The 24,232-nt window shown below is 38.8% G+C and overlaps 1 protein-coding gene and 1 non-coding gene across 15 annotated transcripts in view; both read left to right on the top strand.

Annotated features, from left to right (window-relative positions):
• The window catches only part of STAG1 (STAG1 cohesin complex component), a 402,189-nt gene that overhangs the window by 294,567 nt on the left and 83,390 nt on the right, over positions 1-24,232 (top strand). For 11 of the 14 annotated variants that reach the window (XM_074031098.1, XM_074031099.1, XM_065539957.2 and 8 more), the window contains 5 exons: positions 9,332-9,435; positions 21,541-21,633; positions 21,731-21,820; positions 21,974-22,177; positions 23,428-23,498. In XM_074031098.1, coding sequence (XP_073887199.1) covers positions 9,332-9,435; positions 21,541-21,633; positions 21,731-21,820; positions 21,974-22,177; positions 23,428-23,498 — 562 coding nt within the window. The remainder of the gene's footprint in view (positions 1-9,331; positions 9,436-21,540; positions 21,634-21,730; positions 21,821-21,973; positions 22,178-23,427; positions 23,499-24,232) is intronic. The other 3 variants (XM_074031097.1, XM_045385127.3, XM_074031096.1) reach the window with 1 other exon arrangement.
• Positions 13,388-13,495, top strand: LOC123571978 (U6 spliceosomal RNA). Its single transcript, XR_006696336.1, has one exon. It is a non-coding gene; the product is annotated as a U6 spliceosomal RNA (small nuclear RNA).

The raw sequence follows: 24,232 nt of genomic DNA, 5'->3' as shown, positions 1-24,232 counted from the left end.
TTGCTTGATTTATATATGAACTTGGGGAAAACCTTTTATACATAATGATTTAATTAAACCACAGCCATCCCCTTTTGTTATGTTTTCTTTAAGATGAAAATCAGGAAATCAGAGATAAGGTCATTTACCTGGCTGTTCAAGAAGCGGGGACATAAGAGTAACATGATAATTTTTGAAGTATGCATCTTTTTATATGCTACTTAATAATATGCACAGCAAATTGAACATGTATACCTAATAAAGAGGTTGTGTTCTAAAAGCTTATATGCGTATTAGCTTGTTAGAACTAGAAATGCTTTTTCCTATGTATGGTTAGGTTTTCAGACTAGCCCACAATAGTACTTTAAAGGACTGGTAACTCATTTAATTCATACAACAGCCTTAGAAGGTGAGTGATGCCTTAATGTAAGGCCCACAGTAGATTGAACATGGTCTTCAGAATCAAAAGAAAATTTTTTGTGTGTGTGATTGAGTCTTGCTCTGTCGCCCAGGCTGGAGTACAGTGGCACATTCTCGGCTCACTGCAACCTCTGCCTCCCGGATTCATGCAATTCTTCTGCCTCAGGCTCCTGAGTAGCTGGGACTGCAGGCACATGCCACCACGCCCAGCTAATTTTTGTGCTTTTATTAGAGACAGTATTTCGCCATGTTGACCAGGTTGGTCTTGAACTCCTGACCTCAGGTGATCCTCCCACCTTGGCCTACCATAGTGCTTGAATTACAGGCGTGAGCCACCGCATCTGGCCAGAATCTAAAGAAATATTAATTCAGATTTTTAACTCTGTCTCTTGTTACTTATGTCCTCAAATTTTCTGATCCTTAGTTTGCCTTTTTCTATAACAGAGATTATTTCCTTGTGTACCTTATATAGCTGTGAAGATTAAGAAAGATAATGTTCTATTGAGTCCCTTTTCTGCTTCCTGTACCCTTCTGTGTGGTTCATCCTTTTGAAATATTATAAGAGCATAATGAGCCATCCTCTGCAGTAGAATGCCCATACAGATTACTGGGAGAATGAGCATCCCCCAGTGTTCCTTCCAAGCAATGATACTAATTTGTATTATCTGTTCTGGCTTTGACATAATTCAGTGAGAGAAACAAGTTCATGTTAAACCTAGATACACACTGGTAAACTGGCCCAAAATGCCTCTTCTAAACTAAAAACATTTTTCTTATTTACTGTGTATGATACAAATTCTTCCCAGACTTTTCTCAGACCTTTCAAGGAAGATCTTATTATGCTATATTTGTCTCTAGCTGTAATTGTTATTTACTTTATTTGCACATGTTTTTTCATTCCATGTATCCTTAGTAAGAAAGTGGCCCTAGACCAGGCGTGATGACTCATGCCAGTAATCCCAGCACTTTGGGAGGCTGAGGTAGGTGGATCACCTGAAGTCAGGAGTTCAAGACCAGCCTGGCCAACATGGCAAAACCCCATCTCTACTAAAAATACAAAAATTAGCTAGGTTTGGTGGCGGGGACTTGTAATCCCATCTACTCGAGAGGCTGAGGCAGGAGGATCACTTAAACCCTGGAGGCAGAGATTGCAGTGAGCTGAGATCTCGCTGCTTCACTCCACCCTGGGCAACAGAGCGAGACTTCATCTCAAAAAAAAAAAAAAAGAAGAAGATGGTCCTGTTGTTAAGTTGACAGGGCCTTCTGCTCACTAGGTGAAACTGTCCAGTGTATTTTGAATTCCCTTCACTTTTGTGATCACAGGACTATGAACATACGCTCTGTTGCCCAGGTTGGAGTGCAGTGATGTGATTCTCAGCTCACTGCGACTTCTGCCTCCTCAGCTTAAGCAATCCTCCAACCTCAACCTCCCAAGTAGCTGGGACTACAGGCGTGCACCACCATGCCTAATTTTTTGTATTTTCAGTAGAGATGGGGTTTCGCCATGTTGCCTAAGCTGGTCTCAAACTCCTGGGCTCAAGCAGTCCTCCTGCCTCAGCCTCCCAAAGTGCTGAGATTACAGGCGTGAGCCACCACTACTCCCCAGCTTACACATTCTGTTTCTAACTAACCTTAATATTTTCCCTGATAGAAATCAATTTCCCTCTAATGTCTACTGCCTTAACACTTGAGTAAAGGGCCTCAGGTTAGTATTCAATGGTAGATTCCATTCATTTTCCTTACCTTGTTTGTAGTCATAAAATTGCCAGAATAAGTTAGAGCTTCTCATTCCTTATTCCAACTCATTTTCTGTATATCATCCCATGTTCTATAAGGTTATTTCCAAGCAGAAGGGAGGCAAAGAATATAAATTAAGGGCCAGTTGCGGTGGCTCACGCCTGTAATCCCAGCACTTTGGGAGGCCAAGGTGGGTGGATCACAAGGTCAGGAGATCAAGACCATCCTGGCTAACATGGTGAAACCCCGTCTTTACTAAAAATACAAAAAATTAGCCGGGCCTGGTGGCGGGTGCCGGTAGTCACAGCTACTCTGGAGGCTGAGGCAGGAGAATGGCGTGAACCTGGTTGATGAAGCTTGCAGTGAGCCAAGATCACACCACTGCACTCCAGCCTGGGCAACAGAGTGAGACTCTGTCTCCAAAAATAAATAAATAAATAAATATAAAAATCAAGAAGAGACAAGATAGTATGCTTTGGTATTGTTAACTTTCTCTCATGTTAATAAGATGTATAAGTCAGTAAATAATAATTACTAAGTCTTTTAGTCATGAAGGTGGTCTAGGTGCATTTTACTTGTTAAAATATATACTATTAGGTGTTTCATTGTGGTTTAAATTCTGTTTACAGTGGGTTTTTTTTAACTTCCGGTCAAAAGGTTGGTTTGGCTTGGCTTGGGTTTGGTTGGTTGGTCTTAGGTAGAAAAGTAACTTACCAGATGGGAACAGTTTTAAAAGTCAACCACAGTTTTACTGATTGAATCTAGGTAGGCAGAGTCTAGGAAATTAGGCATAACAGTTGCAAAACTTTATCTACATAATGGCTTAATTTTTTTAATACATTTTATCTGTAGGCATGTTGTACCACATGCATACCACATATAAGCTCTGGCATGGAGTGGCATCTAAGTTAATTTTCTGTGCTAGTATTTTGCTGTATTTTATGATAACAAAATGCTACCAGTAACTTTTTTTTAAAGTAATTTTTTAGATAGGTGGAATGTGTTAGAATTCCAATGGAGAAGGCTCTAGTTAGCAGTTGAAGATGTAGGACTAAATTTTGGGAAAATAGACACACTGTGACAGACTACCAACATCAGTTTAAATCACAGTGGCCTTAAGACTGTCTTACAGTGTTTTTATGGGTGGGGGTGTGTGTGTATGTGTCAGGGAGTGTTTTACAGCAAAATCAAGTTGCTGAATAAATTTTTAGTATAATGTGAGGATCTGGTTCTTGTCAACACCTCTGCCACTGGGTAACAAGACCATAACCAAATCATGTAACTTCTGGATGTCAGCTTCTTAAACTGTAAAATGAGAAGCTTTATTTTTTATTTTTTTATGGTTGTTTTTTTTTTTGGAGACTGAGTCTCGCTTTCCCACCCAGGCTGTAGTGCAGTGGCGGATCTCGGCTCACTGCAACCTCCACCTCCTAGGTTCAAGCGATTCTCGTGTGTCAGCCTCTCTAGTAGCTGGGATTACAGGCGCCCACCACCACGCCTGGCTAATTTTTGTATTTTTAGTAGACATGGGTTTCACCATGTTGGCCAAGCTGGTCAGGAACTACTGACCTCAAGTGATCTGCCTGCCTCGGCCTCCCAAAGTGCTGGGGTTACACCCGGCTGAGAAACTTTAACTAATCTTCTTTGGTCATTTCTAGTGCTAAAATTCTGCAATCCAGTTGATGAATGAAATAGCTATAAATAATAAGGTTCTTAAAAGCAGGAATTATTAATTCATTAATAATTTAAAAATATTTATTGACTATATGAGTCAAATATTATGCTAAGTGCCGAGCGTATAGTGTTACACTAGATGAGCTCACTGCCAATATGGAGCTTACATTCTCCTGGGAAAGGCAGACCAAAATTGAGTAAATATCCAAAATAAGTTCAAGAGTTAGTTATTAGCTTTGGTGGATAATTATAGGGGATCTATCTTTAGATTGAATCCTGATGGAAGACCTTCCTGAGTAGGCCACCTGTGAGCCAAGAAACTAAATGATAAGGCAGCCAGGCACGGTGGCTCATGCCTTTAATCCTAGCACTTTGGGCAGCCAAGGCTGGCAGATCACTTGCGGTTAGGAATTCGAGACCAGCCTGGCCAGCGTGGTGAAACCCCGTTTCTACTAAAAATCCAAAAAATTAGCTGGGTATGGTGGCATGCGCCTTGTCATCCCAGCTACTCAGGAGACTGAGGCAGGAGAATCACAGGAACCCGGCAGGCAAGATCGTGCCACTGCACTCCAGCCTGGACAACAGAGTGAGACTCCATCTCAAAAAAAAAAAGAAAAGAAACTAAACGATAAGGGACCAGATAGGGAAAGTGTTATAAAAGAGCTATCTAGATAGAGGAAATCACAGTTTCAAAGTATCTGAAACATGATGTTATATTCTAGGAGATGCAATAGCTGGAACATAATGAACCAATGATACAAGATGTAATAGAAGCAGAAGTCAGATGATATAGAGCATTTTAGTTTATAAGTGAATTTATCTCATCCTAAATGTAATAAGGTGCTTTTGAAGATTTTAAACAGGGAAATAATGTGATCCAATTCGTATTTTAAGAAAAATACCTTTCATAAACGTTGTTTGGAAGAATACATAATCATTGCAGTGGTCTCTGTGAGGAATGATGGTAAAAATATAAAAGAAGGAGATGGCTTATAAAGAGGGAAAGAGCCCATGGCTGAGTTAAAGATTCGATAGGGGACGAAAGCAGGAAGAGCGAGAAAGAATGAGAGTTCTACCTAACAATAAAAAGGATAAGAGATAATTATAACCTTTGCAAGCCCAGTAAAGAGGATGTTCAAGAGAGCCATAGTTCATAATATATATTGCAGAGGAGAAAAGAAGGCTACACAAATCATTTTGTGATGATTTAGGTCATTGGTGATTTTAAAGCATGATTCAATGATACTATATATATTCAATGATACTAAAAGAGAGAAGCCACAGTTCAAGGTGATAAGACTAAAATTAATAGTGAGGAAATGGAGGTGCTGTGCAGAAAGTTGTATAGTTATACGTTGTGTTAGAAAGTTGAAATGACAGTTTGTACCATGAACAGCTACCCATTTGTTTCAATCAGTGTAACTGTTTGGCTCTTGTCCGTGGCTTAAGGCTTATTTGCTTTCAATTTTGTTATGTGGTTTTGCTGTCATATCCCAAAAGGAATTTCTATTAAATTTCAACTGCTTTTCAGTTTACCTTATCTCCCTGTTCAGGGAAAGTTTCTAAATGGATGGGTTCAAATGATAAAGTAACAAAATTGATGGAATTGAACAGTGTGCAACATTGAGTTATACTTCAACTCTACTGTGGATTTTACTCCCACGATAATGGGAGAATGTTTCTATTCTTGAGATAAGTTGTTCTGTCCTTCCTCACTTTCCGTAAGACTATATTTTCTTCCTAAATAACAGACAATGCATTTAGTTCATAGGCAGCCTTGTACTTCCTTTAGCTGCAGCCAAATGTGAAAAATTACGAATTTCTGAAATCATAAAAATAGAACTTTAGTTGTTATTGAGCAAAAAGCTTTTTTTGTATTACTAGGCATTGGATCATTTGGGTACAGATGGACAAGCCGATGTTTCATTTGTTTTTCCTAAGATAAGCTAAAGTTCATGTGTTTTTTTTTTTAAAGACAATTGTTACAACGCGGAATTAAGATGTACACACATATTTTTATAGGATAATTTTGGTACAGAATAAAGAACAAGATGTCGTTGTATCTTTTTTGCCTTTTCCTTGATTTTGCTTCAACTTAGTTTAAAATAATCAATGTAAACTTTTAAACCTTTGTAAGTTAATTGAATTCTTAAAAAATTTATACCTCATTTTGTGTCTATAATACCTGCATCTACTGGTCTTCAATATAAATAAGTATACAGAGGGAGGGAGAAAGATAGAACTAAACTATTCGAATTATCAAAATCTGAGTTTAAGGCTGGGCACAGTGGCTCACGCCTGTAGTCTAGCACTTTGGGAGGCCGAGGTGGGTGGATCACCTGAGGTCAAGAGTTCGAGACCAGCCCCGCCAACATGATGAAACCCTGTCTCTACTAAAAATACAAAACTTAGCTGGGTGTGGTGGCACATGCCTGTAATCCCAGCTACTTGGGAAGCTGAGGCAGGAGAATCGCTTAAACCCAGGAGGTAAGAGGTTGCAGTGAGCCAAGATCACGCCACTGCACTCCAGCCTGGGTGACAGAGTGAGACTCCACCTCCAAAAAAAGCAACCAAAAAAAAATTTCTGAGTTTAAAAATATGTAAGAATGAGGCCAGGTGTGGTGACACATGCTTGGAATTTCAGCACTGTGGGAGGCTGAGGCCGGTGGATCACTTGAGGTCAGGAATGAGACCAGCCTGGCCATCATGGTAAAATCTCGACTTTCCTAAAAATACAAAAATTAGCCAGGTGTGGTGGCACACCTGTAATCCCAGCTACTCAGGAGGATAAAGCAGGAGAATCTTTTGAACCTGGGAGGCGGAGGTTGCCATGAGCTGAGATCATGCCACTGCCCTCCGGCCTGGGCAACAGAGCAAGATTGTCTCAAAAAAACAGGCTGGGCGCAGTGCCTCACACCTGTAATCCCAGTGCTTTGGTAGGTCAAGACGGGTGAATCACAAGGTCAGGGGTTCAAGATCAGCCTGGCCAAGATGATGAAACCCCATCTCTACTAAAACTACAAAAATCAGCCAGGCACAGTGGCAGCCGCCTGTAATCCCAGCTACTCGGGAGGCTGAGGCAGGAGAACCGCTTGAACCTAGGCAGCAGAGGTTGCAGTGAGCCAAGATCGCCTCACTGCATTCCAGCCTGGGTAACAGAGTGAAATTCCGTCTCAAAAAATAAAAAAAAAATTTTAAAAATGGATTCATGAAAGTATAGAGTCTATCTGAAGGAAACCATAGTTTTAATTAAATGACTTAAGATCTCAAAAGTGAAAAGCTGTATTGTATTTCTAGCTGAAAAGGTCATTTTTTTTTTTTTTTTTATGGTACTAGTCATAATTCCAGTGGGTTTGAGAGAGTTCTGGGAGGTATGGTGAATAGGAACTAACTAAGCAAAATGATTTCAAAATTTATATAGAATTTTAAACTTATGTTGAAAAGACAGTATAGCATAGTGCTTAAGAGAACTGACTCTGGAGTCAAACTACCTGAGTTCATATATTAGCTCTACTACTAACTAAGTGCATCTCTCTGTGGCTCATTATCCTGTCTGTAAAGTGAGAATATTAGTTCCTATCTCTTGGAAATGTTTTGCGGATAAAACAAGTTATTAAATATAAGCTACCTATGATAGTGCTTTAGACATAGAAAATTCTTAATAAATTAATTGCTATTAGCATTATAGAAATTACACAAAATTTTAGAAAAAGGGCTAGATAAGGGAAACTTGCTTATATATTCAAGTTGGTTGAATTAAGTTACATATTAAGTTATAACAAATTACTCCATAAGTCTAGTATAATCAAAGCAGTAAAGCATTGTCACAGAAATATACAAATAGATTAGTGAAACTAAAGAATCCAAAAATACCTGAACCATGTTTAAAAATGACATTTAAATTAAAAAGGGAAATCTGGTTTAACAGTGGTGGAGACTACTGGCTATTTGGTGGGAATAAACAGGCCCACCTACTATCGTGAGAAATAAATGCCAAATAGGTTAAAAATACCAAAGCAAGAGAGACGGAAAAAGTGAAAGGAAGGAAGAGCAAAAGAGCAAGCGAGCACATGAGACAGCAAAAGACGAAATAAATTAGAAGAAAATGAAGAACATATTAGTGTAACCTCCAGGACAGAGAGATCTTTGAAGGCAGTATAAGAAACCCAGAAGCCATAAAACAAAAGGAGACAGATGTGACTTTTTAAAAATTAACGATTTCTGGCCGGGCGCGGTGGCTCAAGCCTGTAATCCCAGGCTTTGGGAGGCTGAGACGGGTGGATCACGAGGTCAGGAGATCGAGACCATCCTGGCTAACAGGGTGAAACCCAGTCTCTACTAAAAAAAATACAAAACCTAGCCGGGCGTGGTGGCGGGTACCTGTAGTCCTAGCTACTCGGGAGACTGAGGCAGGAGAATGGCGTAAACCCAGGAGGCAGAGGTTCCAGTGAGCTGAGATCCGGCCACTGCACTCCAGCCTGGGCAACAGAGTGAGACGCCGTCTCAAAAAAAAAAAAATAACAATTTCTGTCTGACAAAAGATACCATGAAGTGTCTGATAACAAATGACAAACCGGGAGAAAATACTTGCATCATTCAAAAGGTAAAAAGTACTACCCCTACCATACGGGAGTTCTCAAATTGATAAGAAAGGTGAATAGTAGCACAAAAACGGGTGAAGAATAAACATAGACAAATCTTAGGGAAAAATAGAAAATATATTCCACTTAACTAATTAGTAGATAGGAAGGAGCAAAATGATAACCAAATACCCCTTTTTCAGCCGTTGGACTGGCAAAAATTAAAATGGTTTATTAACATCTAGTGTTCACAGGGATATAAGGAACCAAACATTCATAACATTGCAGTTGGGGATATACATTATAATAAATAATCTTATGATTTCTCAGTATCAAGATCTTGCCATTTGAATCCATTATTTCTTCTTTGGAGAATTATTGTACAGAAATAAATGTATCAGTTGCATAAATATGTGTCTATTAATGATGTTTATTGAAGCATTGTTCAGTGTCAAAAGTCAGGAAATTGTTTGAATGACCATAAGTAGAAGGCTGACTAAATTATGGTACATACATTGGATAGTAATTTATTAAGATAATTATAATATGTGTATATTGACTTGAAAAATATTAACTGTTAAGTTTTTTTAAAACATACGGCATAGCCTTTTTTATTAAAAAAGTCCTATTATATGAGGTTTGAAATTATGTAGAAGGAAACACAGTAAAATTTTAGAATTGCCTAACTCAGAAAGGTAGCTTTAGAAGAGACCAGAGTTTATCCTCTTATTCTTTACTTTGTATCTCTTTCCTGTTTGACTTATGACAGCAAGCACATAATTACTTTAAAAAAAAAAGAAATAGCAAAGTACAGAGCTTAACTTTAGTCTTTAAAATAAGCAGTAATAGAATGTTTTCAGTTTTTTTATAATGTGTTCATTTTTAATACATGATTATTGTAAAACTGTCTACTCATGCTCATGTATTTTGTTTTACTTTAGCAATGTCTGATCGTCAAGAGAGTGCTCTTATAGAGCTAATGGTTTGTACAATTCGTCAAGCTGCTGAGGCACATCCTCCAGTGGGAAGGGGTACTGGCAAGAGAGTAAGTTAAATTAGTGAGAAATCTACTAAAAGGTTTTTAATGCAATTAACTGTCTTAAATATTTGGAAATTTTACTGATATTTGTATCCCTAAAAACATGGTATTTTTATAAATGATGGACTCTGGTGCTTCATCTTTATATCCTATCTGCTATACTCAGTTTCCAAAAATAGATTCTTTCCTTCATGCTCCTATAGCACCTATACCTGCTTCTGTTATTGTACTTATATGGTATTTTAAGGATTTTTATATCTATTAAAAAAAAAATACCTAAAGGCTCTGGAAGCAAAATGCCTAGTTTGCAAGTTCTTCTATTTAGCAGCTATATAATCTTTAGATAGATGAATGATTTTTGTATGTCTTAGTTTCCTTATCTGTAATATGGGACTAATAATAGAGGTATTTATATTAGAGATGAGTTGAGATAATCATAGATGAAGAGACTCCTGGCTCTGTTGGTTTGAAGAGATAGGCAAATCTGTCCGCAAAAAGCAAGTATTAAAAAACTAGAATGTATTGTCAAAAACATTACATCAGGGCTCTGGAAATTCACCAAAGATTAAAAAAAACACACACACACACACAGTGGGAAATATTTTTTCCTGAAAAATTGATAGAGCTTCAGGTAAAAGCAGCGGAAGTCTGTGGCCTTCTTGTCAATACACATGTATCCCCATGGTTGGTCGGTAAGATCTGTAGTTTGTTACCAGAATGGCACTGTGTGCAAAAACCCTAAGCTTTCCTGTCAGAGAGAATGGATTCAACATGGACAAGTAATAAAAGCCCACAAACAAACAGGAAAAACTTACAGCTTCAATAATCTGGGGTTGTGGTAAGAGTACTGGACCAGCCGAAAATTTAACTGCCAAATCTTAGAAATGAGAATGCTACGTAAGGATTAGCTGTGCTCTCCATACATCCCTGGCTGACTAGGAAACGTTAGAGACGTTAATGGAAAGTAAAAGTCAAGCAAAATCTAAGAACTGGGTGAACTTTGAACATGCTCCCTAACCAACAACAGATCATTTCTCAGAGGGGTAGAAGCCTGATTGAAGCCACAAATATTGCAATATTTGAACACAACTTCTGCCCAAATGATTGGTTGACTCTACTAATTTATTCAAACACAACGAGGACTCCTAGGAAGACAGGCTAAAAAACAAAAGTAAGAATAAAAATTCTGAGCAGAGATAGCAGAAGTAACTCACTATGGAGGAAACAGATTATTCAGTTTATGTTAAAGATTCCCTTTAAAAAATTGGAAACTTTTATAATTACAAAAAATTAAAATCTATAGTTAAAAATTGAAATCCGCCAGATTCAGTGACTCATGCCTGTAATCCCAGCACTTATGAGGCCGAGGTGGGGGATCACTTGAAGTCAGGAGTTCAAGACCAGCCTGGCCAACATGGTGAAACCCCATCTCTACTAAAAATACAAAAATGAGCTGGGCAGGGTGGCAAGGGCCTGTAGTCCCAGTTACTCGGGAGGCTGAAGTAGGAGAATCACTTGAACCCGAAGGCAGAGGTTGCAGGGAGCCGAGATCATGCCACTGCCTTTCAGCCTGGGTGACAGAGCAAGGCTCTGTCTCAAAAAAAACAAAACCAAAAAAAGCAAAACACAATTAAAATCCTTAGTTACTGTATTATCCAAAAATGTCTACTTTCAAGAAAAACTACAACCATGCAAAGAAACAGTAAAATGTGACCATACTCAGGAAAAAAAGCAGACAATAGAAATGGCTTCTCAGTAGGCCTATATGTTGGATTTAGCAGGCAAAGACTTCAGAGGCCTTTTAATAAATACATTCAAAGAATTACAAGAAAATATGAAAACAAGAAGTAGAGAATCTCATATATATGAAAACCCAATATGGAATTTGGGTTTTCCATATTATGGAAATTACGAAAACCCAAATGGAATTTCTGGTGAGAAGTACAATGCAAAAATTTAAAATTAACTGAATAAGCTAATTAGCAGATTTAAGATGATGAAAGAAACAATAGAAAAACATGAAGATTAATAGAAATCCATTCTGAAGAACAGAGAAGAAAAAAGATTGAAGAAATATTATCAGAGCCTCAGAAATATGTGGAACACCATCATGTGCACTGAAGTATGTATAATGGGAGTCCCAGAAGGAAAGGAGAGAAGGATAGAGGCAGAAAAAATACTTGAAGAAATCACTGAAAACCTCCTAAATTTAATGAGAGACAATTTATAGATTTAAGAAGCTTAACAAAACCCAAATAAAATAAACACAAAAGTTCCACATGTAGATACAACATAGTCACGTTGTTAAAAGACAAAGACAAAAAAATATTGAAAGCAACAAGAGATAAACAACTAATATAGAAAGCAGTAGCAATAGGATTAAGAGTTAGCTTATCAGAAACAATGGAGCCCAGAAGACAGTGGAATAACATATTCAATGAAAGTCAACAAAATGGCCAACCAAGAATTATAAATTTAGTAAGATTGTCTTCCAAAGATGAAGTGTAAAAAACCATTACCAGAGAAACAGAAAGGGGAAATTTGGAGAATGTGTTGCTAGATCTGCCATACCAGAAATACTAGAAGAAGTCCTTCAGCTGGGTGCAGTGGCTCACGCCTGTAATCCCAGCACTTTGGGAGGCTGAGGCGGGTGGATCACAAGGTCAGGAGTTCGAGACCAGCCTGGCCAACATGGTGAAATCCCATCTCTACTAAAAATAAAAAAATTAGCCAGGCATGTGGCACATACCTGTAGTCCCAGCTACTCGGAAGGCTGAGGCAGGAGAATCTCTTGAACCCGGGAAACGGAGGTTGTGGTGAGCCAAAATGGTGCAGCTGCACTCCAGCCTGGGCAACAGAGCGACACTCCAACTCAAAAAAAAAAAGAAAGAAAAAAGAGTCCTTCAAGCCATAAAGAATACCATAAGATGATAAAACGAATCCACAAGAAGGAATGAAAAAAGAAAAAAGAAGGAATGGGCTGGATGCAGTGGCTCACACCTGTAATCCTATCACTTTGGGAGGCCAAGGCAGGTGGATTACCTAAGGTCAGGAGTTCAAGACCAGCCTGGCCAACATGATGAAACCCCCATCTCTACTAAAATTACAAAAATTAGCTGGTCGTGGTAATCCCAGCTACTCGAGAGGCTGAGACAGGAGAATTGCTTGAACCCAGGAGGCAGAAGTTTCAGTGAGCTGAGATCACCCCACTGCACTCTAGCCTGGGTGACAGAGTAAGACTCCGTCTCCAAAAAAAAGGAAGAGTGTAAATCTGAAATGGTAAGTATGTGAGTGGATGTAAAAGGTAAAAGGCTGTGTGTGTGTGTGTGTGTGTCTGTTTCCTTCTCTTAATTTCTTTGAAAGAACATGAAATTATTTAAATCAAGCTTGTCTAACCTGTGGCCCACAGGCTGCATGTGGCCCAGGATGGCTTTGAATGCAGCCCAACAAAAATTTGTAAACTGTCTTAAAAGATTATGAGATATTTTTGCTGGTTTTTTTTTTTTTTTTTTTTTAAGTTCTTCAGCTGTCGTTAGTGGTAGTGTATTTTATGTGTGGCCCCAGACAATTGTTCTTCCATTGTGGCCCAGGGAAGCCAACGAATTGCATACCCCTGATTTAAATCAATAATTATAGCACTATAGTGTTGAGATTATAACATAAATATATGTGACAAGAGTAACACAAAAGGGAAAAAGATATGGAACTATATTGAAGCAAAATTGCTATGTTTTATTATAATTAATTCAATATCAACCTGAAGTCAGTTATAAGTTAAAAATGTATATTATAATCCTTACAGTAATTATTCATACTTAAAAATAAAAGCAGAGGAATTATAGTGGTCCTCATCTGTTAGAGACATATGCTGAAATATTTAAGGGTGAAATTATATACTGTTTACCCTTGAACAATGCAGGAGTTAGTGGCACTGACCTGCACAGTCAAAACTCCACGTGTGCTCACTTTGGCACCAGATACACTGAATTTGGAACAATACAGAGAAGATAAGCATGGCCCCTGTGCAAGGATGACATACAAAATTTATGAAACTTTTTATGAATCTTAAAATTTTAAAAATTCACATGTAACTTTTGATTCCCCCAGAACTTAACTACTGTAGCCTACTAGTAGCCTAAATGATGAGAAGCCTTAAAGCTGTTAGCACAAACAATGGATTAACACATTTTGTATGTAATATGTGTTGTACACTGTATTCTTACAATAAAGTAAGCCAGAGGAGAAAAAAGTTTTTAAGAAAATCATAAGGAAGAGAAAATATATTTACTATTTGTTAACTGGATCAACATAAAAGTCTTCATCCTTGACATCTTGACATTGAGTACACTGAGGAGGAGGAGGAAGAGGGTTTTTCTCTTGCTGTCTCCAGTGGCAGAGGCAGAAGAGATGGAGATGGAAGGAGAGGCAGGTGCACTCTCTGTTTACAGAAATACATTGTAATTTCTGTCTTTTTGCTTTTTTCATTTCTCTAACAATGTTTCTGTGTGATACCAATCCTCCTTCCACTATTTGCTTTAATTTCAGTGCCCTCGTAATACAAGGGTCTGTGTCACCAAAGAAGCAAAAGCAGTCTTGAATAATTGGAACTCTTCTGCCAAATTATCTAATGTTAATTTAGGCACCCCTTCTTCAGCATTTTCTTCCTCATCATCTGGCACCACTTCAGAAGCACTCATCTCCATCAAGTCATCCTCTATTAGTTCCTCTGATGTAGTGTCTTTTTTGTTTTTGAGACAGAGTTTCACTCTTGTCGTCCAGGCTGGAGTGCAGTGGCGTGATCTCGGCTTACAGCAACCTCTGCCTCCCCGGTTCAAGCGATTCTCCTGTCTCAGACTTCCAAGTAGCGGGGATTACATGTGCTTGCCACCCGCCCAGCTAATTTTTGTATTTTTAGTAGACACGGGGTTTCACCATGTTGGCCAGGCTGGTCTCTTGAACTCCTGACTTCAGGTCATCCACCCGTCTCAGCCTCCCAAAGTGCCAGGATTACAGGTGTGAGCCACCTCTCCCAGCCTTTTTTTGGAGACAGAGTCTCACTCTGTTACCCAGGCTGGAGTGCAGTGATGCTCTCTGGGCTCACTGCAGCCTCTGCCTCATGGGTTCAAGCAATTCTCCTGCCTTAGCCTCTCGAGTAGCTGGGTTTTACAGGCATGTGCCACCATGCCCAGCTAATTTTCTTTATTTGTAGTAGATATGGGGTTTCACCATGTTGGCCAGGCTGGTCTCGAACTCCTGACCTCAGGTGATTCTCCCACCTTGGCATCCCAAAGTGCTGGGATTACAGACGTGAGCCATCATTCCTGGCTGGTGTCTATTTGCTCTCTAATTTCTCTAAGATCTATATCTTGAAGTCTTTCATTCCCCACATTTTATACTATAACCATAATCTCTGATGTGTTTCTTGATTGGTTCTGTCATAAGTTCTGTGAAATCATACATAACGTCTGGACAGTTTTCTCCAACAGGTATTTATTTTTGGGGGGACTTGATGACTTTAAAACAACAATGGCATTTTCAGTGGTGTAATTCTTCCAGACTTTCATGATATTCTATCAGGGTTCTCTTCAATAGTGTTGACAGTCTTTTCCTTTGAGTAGTATGTTTAATGACTTTTAAGGGTTCTATGAACCCCCGATCTGTCGGCTGATTTAGAGATACTGTGTTTAGGAGCAAGTAGACCATTTTGATGCCTGTGGCATTGAACTTACTGGGTTCTGGTTGGTCAGGGGCATTGTCCGTTATCAGAATAACTTTAAAAGGCAATCCCTTACTGGCAAGGTACTTGCTGGCTTCAGGGACAAAGCGTCAGTGGAAACCAATCCAGAAAAGGGGTTCTTGTTGTCCAGGCCTCCTTGTTACACATTACTGGCCAAAAAGACTGGCAGCTGGTGTTTATCATTTCCCTTCAAGGCTTTTAAGGGTTAGCAGCTTTACAGATAAGGGCAATCCTGATCATAAACCCAGCTTCATTTGCACAAATGAGTAGATTAATGTTATTTCTTCTTGCTTTAAAGTGGTGCTCACTTCTCTTCCTTACTAATAAGTGTCCTTTGTGGCATTTTTTTCCCCCCAGAGTAGGGCACTTTGATCTGCATTAAAAACCTGTGCAGGCCGGGCGTGGTGGCTCAAGCCTGTAATCCCAGCACTTTGGGAGGCCGAGGCGGGCGGATCACAAGGTCAGGAGATCAAGACCATCCTGGCTAACACGGTGAAACCTTGTCTCTACTAAAAAATACAAAAAAACTAGCCGGGCGAGGTGGCGGGTGCCTATATTCCCAGCTACTTGGGAGGCTGAGGCAGGAGAATGGCGTAAACCCGGGAGGCAGAGCTTGCAGTGAGCTGAGATCTGGCCACTGCACTCCAGCCTGGGCGACAGAGTGAGACTCCATCTCAAAAAAAAAAAAACCTGTGCAGGCAGATATCCTTTCTCTTTAGTGATTTTCTTGATGGCATCTTGAAGAGTGGTCAGCTGCCTCTTGGTCAGCAGAAACTCTTTTTCCTGTTCTCTTAACATTTTTAAAGTGAAACCTCTTTCTAAAATTATCAAACTATCCTTTGCTGGCTTTAAATTCTCCAGCTTTGTAACCTTCACCTTCCTTTTGCTTTAAGTTGTCATTATATGACTTTACTCTTTTTGAATCATATGAGTATAGGTGTGCCTTTTTTGTAGCAATTCTGCACCATATATAAGCTGTACTTTTAATGTGAAATAAAAAGGTATTTTCCAAAAGGTACAATGGTTTTTGCACCTGCTAGTATAGCAGTGATGGCTTTACGAAATTTTTTCTTTTTTTTTTTTTTTACAGTGGTCCTTATACTGGATTCATTTATCTTGAAATGGTGGGCAACTGTGGCTACAGACATATCAAGCAATTTAATTTTTTTCTTTAAATTTTTTCTTGTAATAACTTTTCTCTGCTTCTTGGGAACACTTCCAGCATCACTAGTAGCACATATGGGTCCCATGATGTTATTCAGGGTTTATGGTATTGCACTAAACATGATAAGTGAGAACCACAAGATCACTTTTGACTGTGATACACAATTCACTGGAGAGACCAACTGTTCATGCAAAGATGATTAGTGTCATGGGACTTTTTTAGTTAATACTTGGCAATACTTGAGCTCACTGCAATAGCAACAGTAGATGTGTACAATATTATTGTAGTGGAATGTATACTATAGTTGATTCTGTACACTTATGATTAATGCGATATCTTTTTTTTTCTTTTTTTTTCTTTTTTTGAGATGGAGTCTCGCTCTGTTACCCAGGCAGGAGTGCAGTCGTGTGATCTCAGCTCACTTCAACCTCTGCCTCCCGGGTTCAAGCGATTCTCCTGCCTCAGCCTCCCGAGCAGGTGGGATTACATGCGCGTGCCATCACACCCCACTAGTTTTTGTATTTTTTTTTTCTTTTTTTTTTTTGAGACGGAGTCTCACTCTATCCCCCAGGCTGGAATGCAGTGGCGCGATCGCGGCTCACTACAAGTTACGCCTCCCAAGTTCAGGCCATTCTCCTGCCCCAGCCTCCTGAGTAGCTGGGACTGCAGGCGCCGGCCACTGCGCCCGGCTAATTTTTTGTATTGTTAGTAGAGACGGGGTTTCACCGTGTTAGCCAGGATGTTCTCGATCTCCTGACCTCGTGATCCACCCGTCTTGGCCTCCCAAAGTGCTGGAATTACAGGCGTAAGTCACTGCGCCCAGCCTTTTTTCTTTTTTTTTTTCAGACACGGAGTCTCACTTTGTCGCCCAGGCTGGAGTGCTGTGGCGTGATCTCGGCTTACTGCAAGCTCCGCCTCCCAGGTTCACGCCCTTCTCCTGCCTCAGCCTCCCAAGTAGCTGGGACTACAGGTGACCACCACCACGCCCAGCTAATTTTTAGTAGAGGCGTGTATTTTTAGTAGAGGCGGGATTTCACCGTATTAGCCAGGATGGTCTCCATCTCCTGACCTCATGATCCGCCGCCTCAGCCTCCCAAAGTGCTGGGGTTACAGGCGTGAGCCACCATGCTCGACCTATATTTTTTACTGGAGTTGGGGTTTCATTATGTTGGCCAGACTGCTCTTGAACTCCTGATGTCCAGTGATCTGTCTGTCTCAGCCTCCCAAAGTGCTGGGATTACAGGCGTGAGCCACCACTCCCAGCCATAATACTATATCTTTATTCACATTGCTGTCATGTGCAAATGGTGCCATGTACAGCCTGTAAGTGTGTGCGTAAGTTTTAATAAATGTTAAGTTCTTACAATAGATTCGTATATATTTTATAGTAGTGAATGTTAAATATCTACATATATTTTATACATCATGATGAATCTAAATTTGCTTTGGTTTTCCAATAGGCTACATGGCTTGTCTGCAAGTTTTTTTTTTTTTAATTGTTGCAGATATCCAAAAAATTTTCCAATATGTTTATTGAAAAAAATCTGTATATAAATGAACCATGTAGTTCCAAACTGTTGTTCAAGGGACAAATGTGCAAGGATATGCCCTAAAATGCCTTGGGGGAAAAAAAAAACTGCAGGAGAATTAATGAAACAAGAATGACAGGGCTAATGGTTATTGTTCTGCTTTTGAATGTTTCTGAAATTTTCCTTAATAGTCTTTAAATTATGTGCTGTCCCACCTTTGACTAGTGATAAGCCCCTTCATACTAATTTATTGTCCTTTTCACATATCTTCTTCTTTTTTAATTACTTTCTTGCTTTCTTGGGAAACAAGATGCCCCAGGTTCACTTTCTACCTTTACTGCTTGAGTAGTTATCTATTGCAGTGTAACAAATTACTCCAAAGTTAAAGATGTGTGAAATAATAAGCCTTTATTATCTCATACAGTTTCTGTAGATCAGAAATTTTGGAAGAGCTTAACTATTCTTTTGGCTTAGGGGCTTCCATAGGGTTGCAGTCAAGACGTTAGCCTGGGCTTTAGCATCTGAAGACTTGACTTGGAATTACAGAATCTACTTCCACAATGGCTTACAAGTTAGTGCTGACCATTGGTAGATCTTAGTGCTTCACCATGTGGGTTTCTCTATAGGACTGTTTGAATGTTTTCATGACATGGCTGCTGACTTTTCCTAGAGTGAATGATCCAAAAGAATAAGGTAGACACTGCCATGTCTTTTATAACATAACCTCAAAAATTACACAATATCATTTTCAAAATATCCTATTGGTTATACAAGTCAGCTTTATACATTGTAGGACGAGGTTGTATAAGGGCATGAATACAAGGAAGGTAGGGATCATTGAGATTTACTTGAATTTTAGATTCCACACTAGCACAAGAATCAGCCATTTCTCCAATGAGCCATGGTTCCTTTTAATACAGAGTAGTATTTAAAGATTAAAATACTGGTACTCAGTTAAGAGAATGTACTTACTGTTAATTGCTTATGATTTCTGCTAGGTACTTTTAGTAGACAGAGTAATAAATGTATATTTATGTATATACATTTAAATCATACATTCATTTTTATATTTGACCTAAATTTAGCCTAACAGGGGTTTTACCTCTTCAAATTTATGAGTTTTTTCCCAAACTTATTTTTTTGAAATAGGTAAAACATTTACATAGTTAAAAAGTCAAAAACATGTGAAAAGATGTAGTGAGAGAAGTCTTATTTATATACCTTTCTCTACACCTCATTCTTATTAGTAACCATTTTTATTCGTTTCTGGTTTATTCTTCAGGTGTTTCATTTTGCACAAATAGGTAAAGGCATGTACACATACAGATATATGTATTCATATTTCCCATTCCACTCACCCCCTAATCTTTTACTAAAGATAGTATACTTTATACACTATTCTATACCTTTCTTTTTTTTAGCAGTGTATCCTGGAAATCAGTTCATATCTTTATTTGGAGGTCTTCATTTTCTTCTGGTTGTATAGTGTCTATTAGATGGATGCACTACTGAAAGTTCACCTATGCACAGTCTTTTGGACTGTTGCTAGTCTTTTGCTACTAGAAATAATGAATAATCAGCTGGACATGGTGGCTCACGCCTGTAATCCCAACACTTTAGGAGGCCGAGGTGGGCAGATCACGAGGTCGGGAGATTGAGACCATCCTGGCCAACATGAAACCCCGTCTCTACTAAAAATACAAAAATTAGCTGGGTATGGTGGTGCGTGCCTGTAATCCCAGCTACTCGGGAGGCTGAGACAGGAGAATCTCTTGAACCAGCGAGTCAGAGGTTGCAGTGAGCTGAGATTGCAGTACTGCACTCCAGCCTGGCAACAGAGCGAGACTCCGTCTCAGAAAAAAAAAAAAAAAAAGAATGAATAATCGTATGCATATCTCATTACTTGTACCAGGTGTGTTGGTGAGATAGAATTGGTACTGCTAGGTCAGAGGAAAAATATGTGTACAATTTTGTTAGATGTTGGCAAATTCCTTCTTCATAGGTGTCATACCATTTTTGTTATCCCCTCAGAGGTATTTTGAGGACTAGATGAGTTCAAGTGTGTAGCGTGTCTAACAAAATGACCACTCAGGCTGGGTGCAGTGGCTCATGCCTGTAATCCCAGCATTTTGAAAGGCCGAAGTGGGCGGATCACTTGCGGTCAGGAGTTAGACCAGCCTGGCCAATATGGGGAAAACCTGTCTGTACCAAAAATACAAAACTTAGCCGGACATAGTGGTACGCACCTGTAGTCCCAGCTGCTTGGGCGGCTAAGGCAGGAGAATCGCTCAAACCCAGGAAGCAAAGTGGAGGTTGCCGTGAGCCAATATCGCACCATTGCACTCCAGCCTGGGTGTCACAACGAGACTTCGTCTCAAAAATAAATAAATAAATAAAAAGATCGTGCCATCAAAAATAGCATTTCCCTGAAATCAGCATCCTTAGACGTTTCATACATTGTCAAATGAATTTCAAGACTTTTCAATATCTTGAATACATTCCTAGACATACATGTAGTTCCCTTAATTGCTTTGTGCAGAGCTAAACACAGTGGTTGGTAGATCATTCACAGGTGATTATTTTAAATGCTTAAAAGATTGAACAACAAGGTTGGGCGTGGTGGATCACTTGAAGTTAGGAGTTTGAGACCAGCCTCGTCAACATGGTAAAACCTCATCTCTACAAAAATACAAAAATTAGCCAGGCATGGTGGCACAGACCCATAGTACCAGCTACTCAGGAGGCTGACGCAGGAGAATCACTTGAACCCAGGAGGCAGAGGTTGCAGGGAGCCGAGATCGTGCCACTGCACTCCAGCCTGGGTGACAGAGCAAGACTCTGTCTCAAAAATAAAAATAAAAAAAAAAAGACTGAACAACAAATAGGCAGTGCTATTACTTCTTGCACATATTCTTAAACATTGGGGTTCACATTTATAAAGTGGCAATTTATATTGGAATGTTCCTGTTCTGTAAAACAATTCGACATTATGATGGCAAAGCCCTTCAAGATAATAAAATGCAGAATACTTAGGGGAAATTATTATGTTAAACTGAGTTTGCATTTTAATATTTTATTTTTGGAGTCACCTCTGGTTTCACAAGTTGGATACAGGCTAAAGTGATGAGCATTGTCAGCTTAAATTTGTTCTATGAGCACAAACTATACTCTTTTTTGTTGATTGCTGTATAACAGATTTATGAGCTTAGTTACAAGGAGACTCAAATGTAAATGAATCCAGAGATATTATTAGTGTATGCTTTAAAAATAAGTGAGAATATATTAACTTCTGTTGGTATTTAAAAAGCATTACTTTAAAAAGTGTATGTATATTTAACATAGGAAGATCACTGTTAACACGTTGAGATTAAAACCCTAGAAAAATTGGGTTTGATTGGTTTCAGTATTTTAATAATGGTAACTATGGTTTTATTAAAATGTGTATATTTTTATTTGACATAAACAGATAGCAATTCGCCCAAACTTTAGCTGTTTGATAAGGTAGTAGTGCATGTTATGTAAAAATTTGCATAAATTTTCATGTATTTGTTTCAGTCATTAAGCCTCTCTTAAATTTTTGGTTATATTATTTGCCAGTGCTTCATCAATATATATATGTAACATTTTGGATTTATAATTTAGCACAACACCCTTTAATTCTTTTCCGACTTTATTTCTAGGTGCTAACTGCCAAAGAAAGGAAAACTCAAATTGATGATAGAAACAAATTGACTGAACATTTTATTATTACACTTCCTATGTTACTGTCAAAGGTACAGTTTCATTTACAGTTTTGTTATGTCACTGAGTTTGCTTTCATTGTACTATTAAAGTAGTTACTGTATTTTTCTTTGCTTCTTCTCCTTCTAGTATTCTGCAGATGCAGAGAAGGTAGCAAACTTGCTACAGATCCCACAGTATTTTGATTTAGAAATCTACAGCACAGGTAGAATGGAAAAGGTAATGATACTGTGAAATTGAAATTCAGCTATTATAGTTTTATTAACTGAATTATTTTCATGTACTCTTATAGGCTTATTTGTTATTTGACAGATGCTAATTTTTTATTTTTTATTAATCTAAATATTAGTTTTTCTTTTTTTGTCTTCTCAGCATCTGGATGCTTTATTAAAACAGATTAAGTTTGTTGTGGAGAAACATGTAGAATCAGATGTTCTAGAAGCCTGCAGTAAAACCTATAGCATCTTATGCAGTGAAGAATATACCATCCAGAACAGAGTTGACATAGCTCGAAGCCAGCTGATTGATGAGTTTGTAGATCGATTCAATCATTCTGTGGAAGACCTATTGCAAGAGGTCTGTTCTAAAGTTAATGTGTACATATAATAATATAGACTAAGAATTTAAGATAGCTGAGTGTGTAAAGCATTTTCATTTTAAAATGAAATCGAGTAGAATTGTCTGCCCCTTCCAAAACTTAGCAACCTTATTATAATTGTGTATTCTATAAAGATCAGCCTTGGTTATGCCTTATTTTTATTCTAAAAATCTGTCATAAAAACTAGAATTTTTTTTCTCTTTCAAGAATTTTTTTTTTTTTTTTTTTTTTTTTTTTTTTTTTTGAGACAGAGTCTTGCTTTGTCACCCAGGCTAGAATGCAGTGGCACGATCTCAGCTCATTGCTCACCGCAACTTCTGCCTCCCAGGTTCAAGTGATTCTCCTGCCTCAGCCTCTGGAGTAGCTGGGATTACAGGCACCTGTCACCACGCTCAGCTAATTTTTTTATTTTTAGTAGAAACGGGCTTTCACCAGGTTGGCCAGGCTGGTGTTGAACCCCTGATCTCAAGTGATCTGCCCACCTCAGCCTCCCAAAGTGCTGGGATTACAGGCACGAGCCACCACATCCAGCAAAAAAAAGTCTCTTTAAAGTCTAATTTTTCCTAACTCATTTTCTATTTCTGGGACCTTATTTACATTTTAATATTGCTGAATTATTGTGATATGCTAATGAATAGAGCATGCAAATTAAGTCTGCTTTTAAGGATGCCTGCTTATCAATGGTATGCCCAAGATATCAGCAAGCATCTCCCAATTGCTTATTTTCTAATTATTTCTGTGACTTCTTCCTCTTTCCCTCTCTCTCATCAATCTATATAAGGCAATCTGGGACTTCCATAGTTCTCTGTGCTCTAATGACCACGTAACTGATTTATAAAAGACTCTTTCCTACTATTGGAACTCAACCATTATGATTTTTCATTCATTATGATTTTCAAGCTACAAAAGTGACTGACAATAAAATATTGGAAATAATCATTGAAAGTCTTTCAAGTACATACCTTTCACTTAGAAATTTTAAAGGGTTTTATCTTATAGTATTAATCAGAAAGCTTTTCAAAGTCATGTTTATCACAACATTTAAAATGCAGAAATTATTTCTAGGTTGTTAGAGTTATGGGTGTTTTTGCCTTTTTGCTTATTTGTATTATGGATCTACAATGAATATATACTATTTATATAATTTAAAAGAATAGGCAGTAAATAGTAATATACTATAATGTGAGTAAAGTTGTGGTAATGATGTGATGTTTCCTTTTTTTTATAGGGAGAAGAAGCTGATGATGATGATATTTACAATGTTCTTTCTACATTAAAGCGGTTAACTTCTTTTCACAAGTACGTTATTTTATTTAAAGTAAAGGCAACGAGGTGGCTCATGCCTGTAACCCCAACACTTTGAGAGGCCGAGGTGGGCAGATTGCTTGAAGCCAGGAATTGGAGACCAGCCTGGCAAAACCCTGTCTGTACAAAAAACACAAAAATTGGGCATGAGAGTGTGCACCTGTGGTCTCAGCTGCTCAGGAGGCTGAGGCAGGAGACGCAGGAGAATCACTTGAACCCAGGAGGTGGGGGTTGCAGTGAGCCGCGATCGTGCCTCTGCACTCCAGCCTGGGCAACAGGCTGTCTCAAAAAATAAATAAAGTAAATGTAGTAACCCAAGTGTGCAGGCACAGAGCTATGATCCCAGCCACTGAGGAGGTTGAGGAAGGAAGATCACTTGAGCCCAGGAGTTCAAGGCTGCGCTTGATCATGGCACTGGCCCATGATAGTACCTGTGAATAGCCACTGCACTTCAGCATGGGCAGTATGGTGAGATCTGATCTCAATAACAACAGAAAGATAAAATAGATTCAGTGAATGACATGTAACAGCCAGCACACAGTGACTGACTGTTGTGTTTGACATTAATAACAATGGGAATTTTAGGCCTGGTGTGATGACTCACACCTATAATCCCAGCATTTTGGGAAGCCAAGGGAGGTGGATTGCTTGAGCCCCACGAGTTTGAGACCAGCCTGGGCAATAGGCAGATCCTATCTCAATTAAAACAAAATAGATGTTTTTTTAAA

Source organism: Macaca fascicularis, chromosome 2, assembly GCF_037993035.2.
Source record: "Macaca fascicularis isolate 582-1 chromosome 2, T2T-MFA8v1.1".
Classification (NCBI taxonomy): Eukaryota; Metazoa; Chordata; class Mammalia; order Primates; family Cercopithecidae; genus Macaca; species Macaca fascicularis.
The sequence above is the reverse complement of the archived record's forward strand: the minus strand, read 5'-3'. Positions and strand labels throughout refer to the sequence as shown.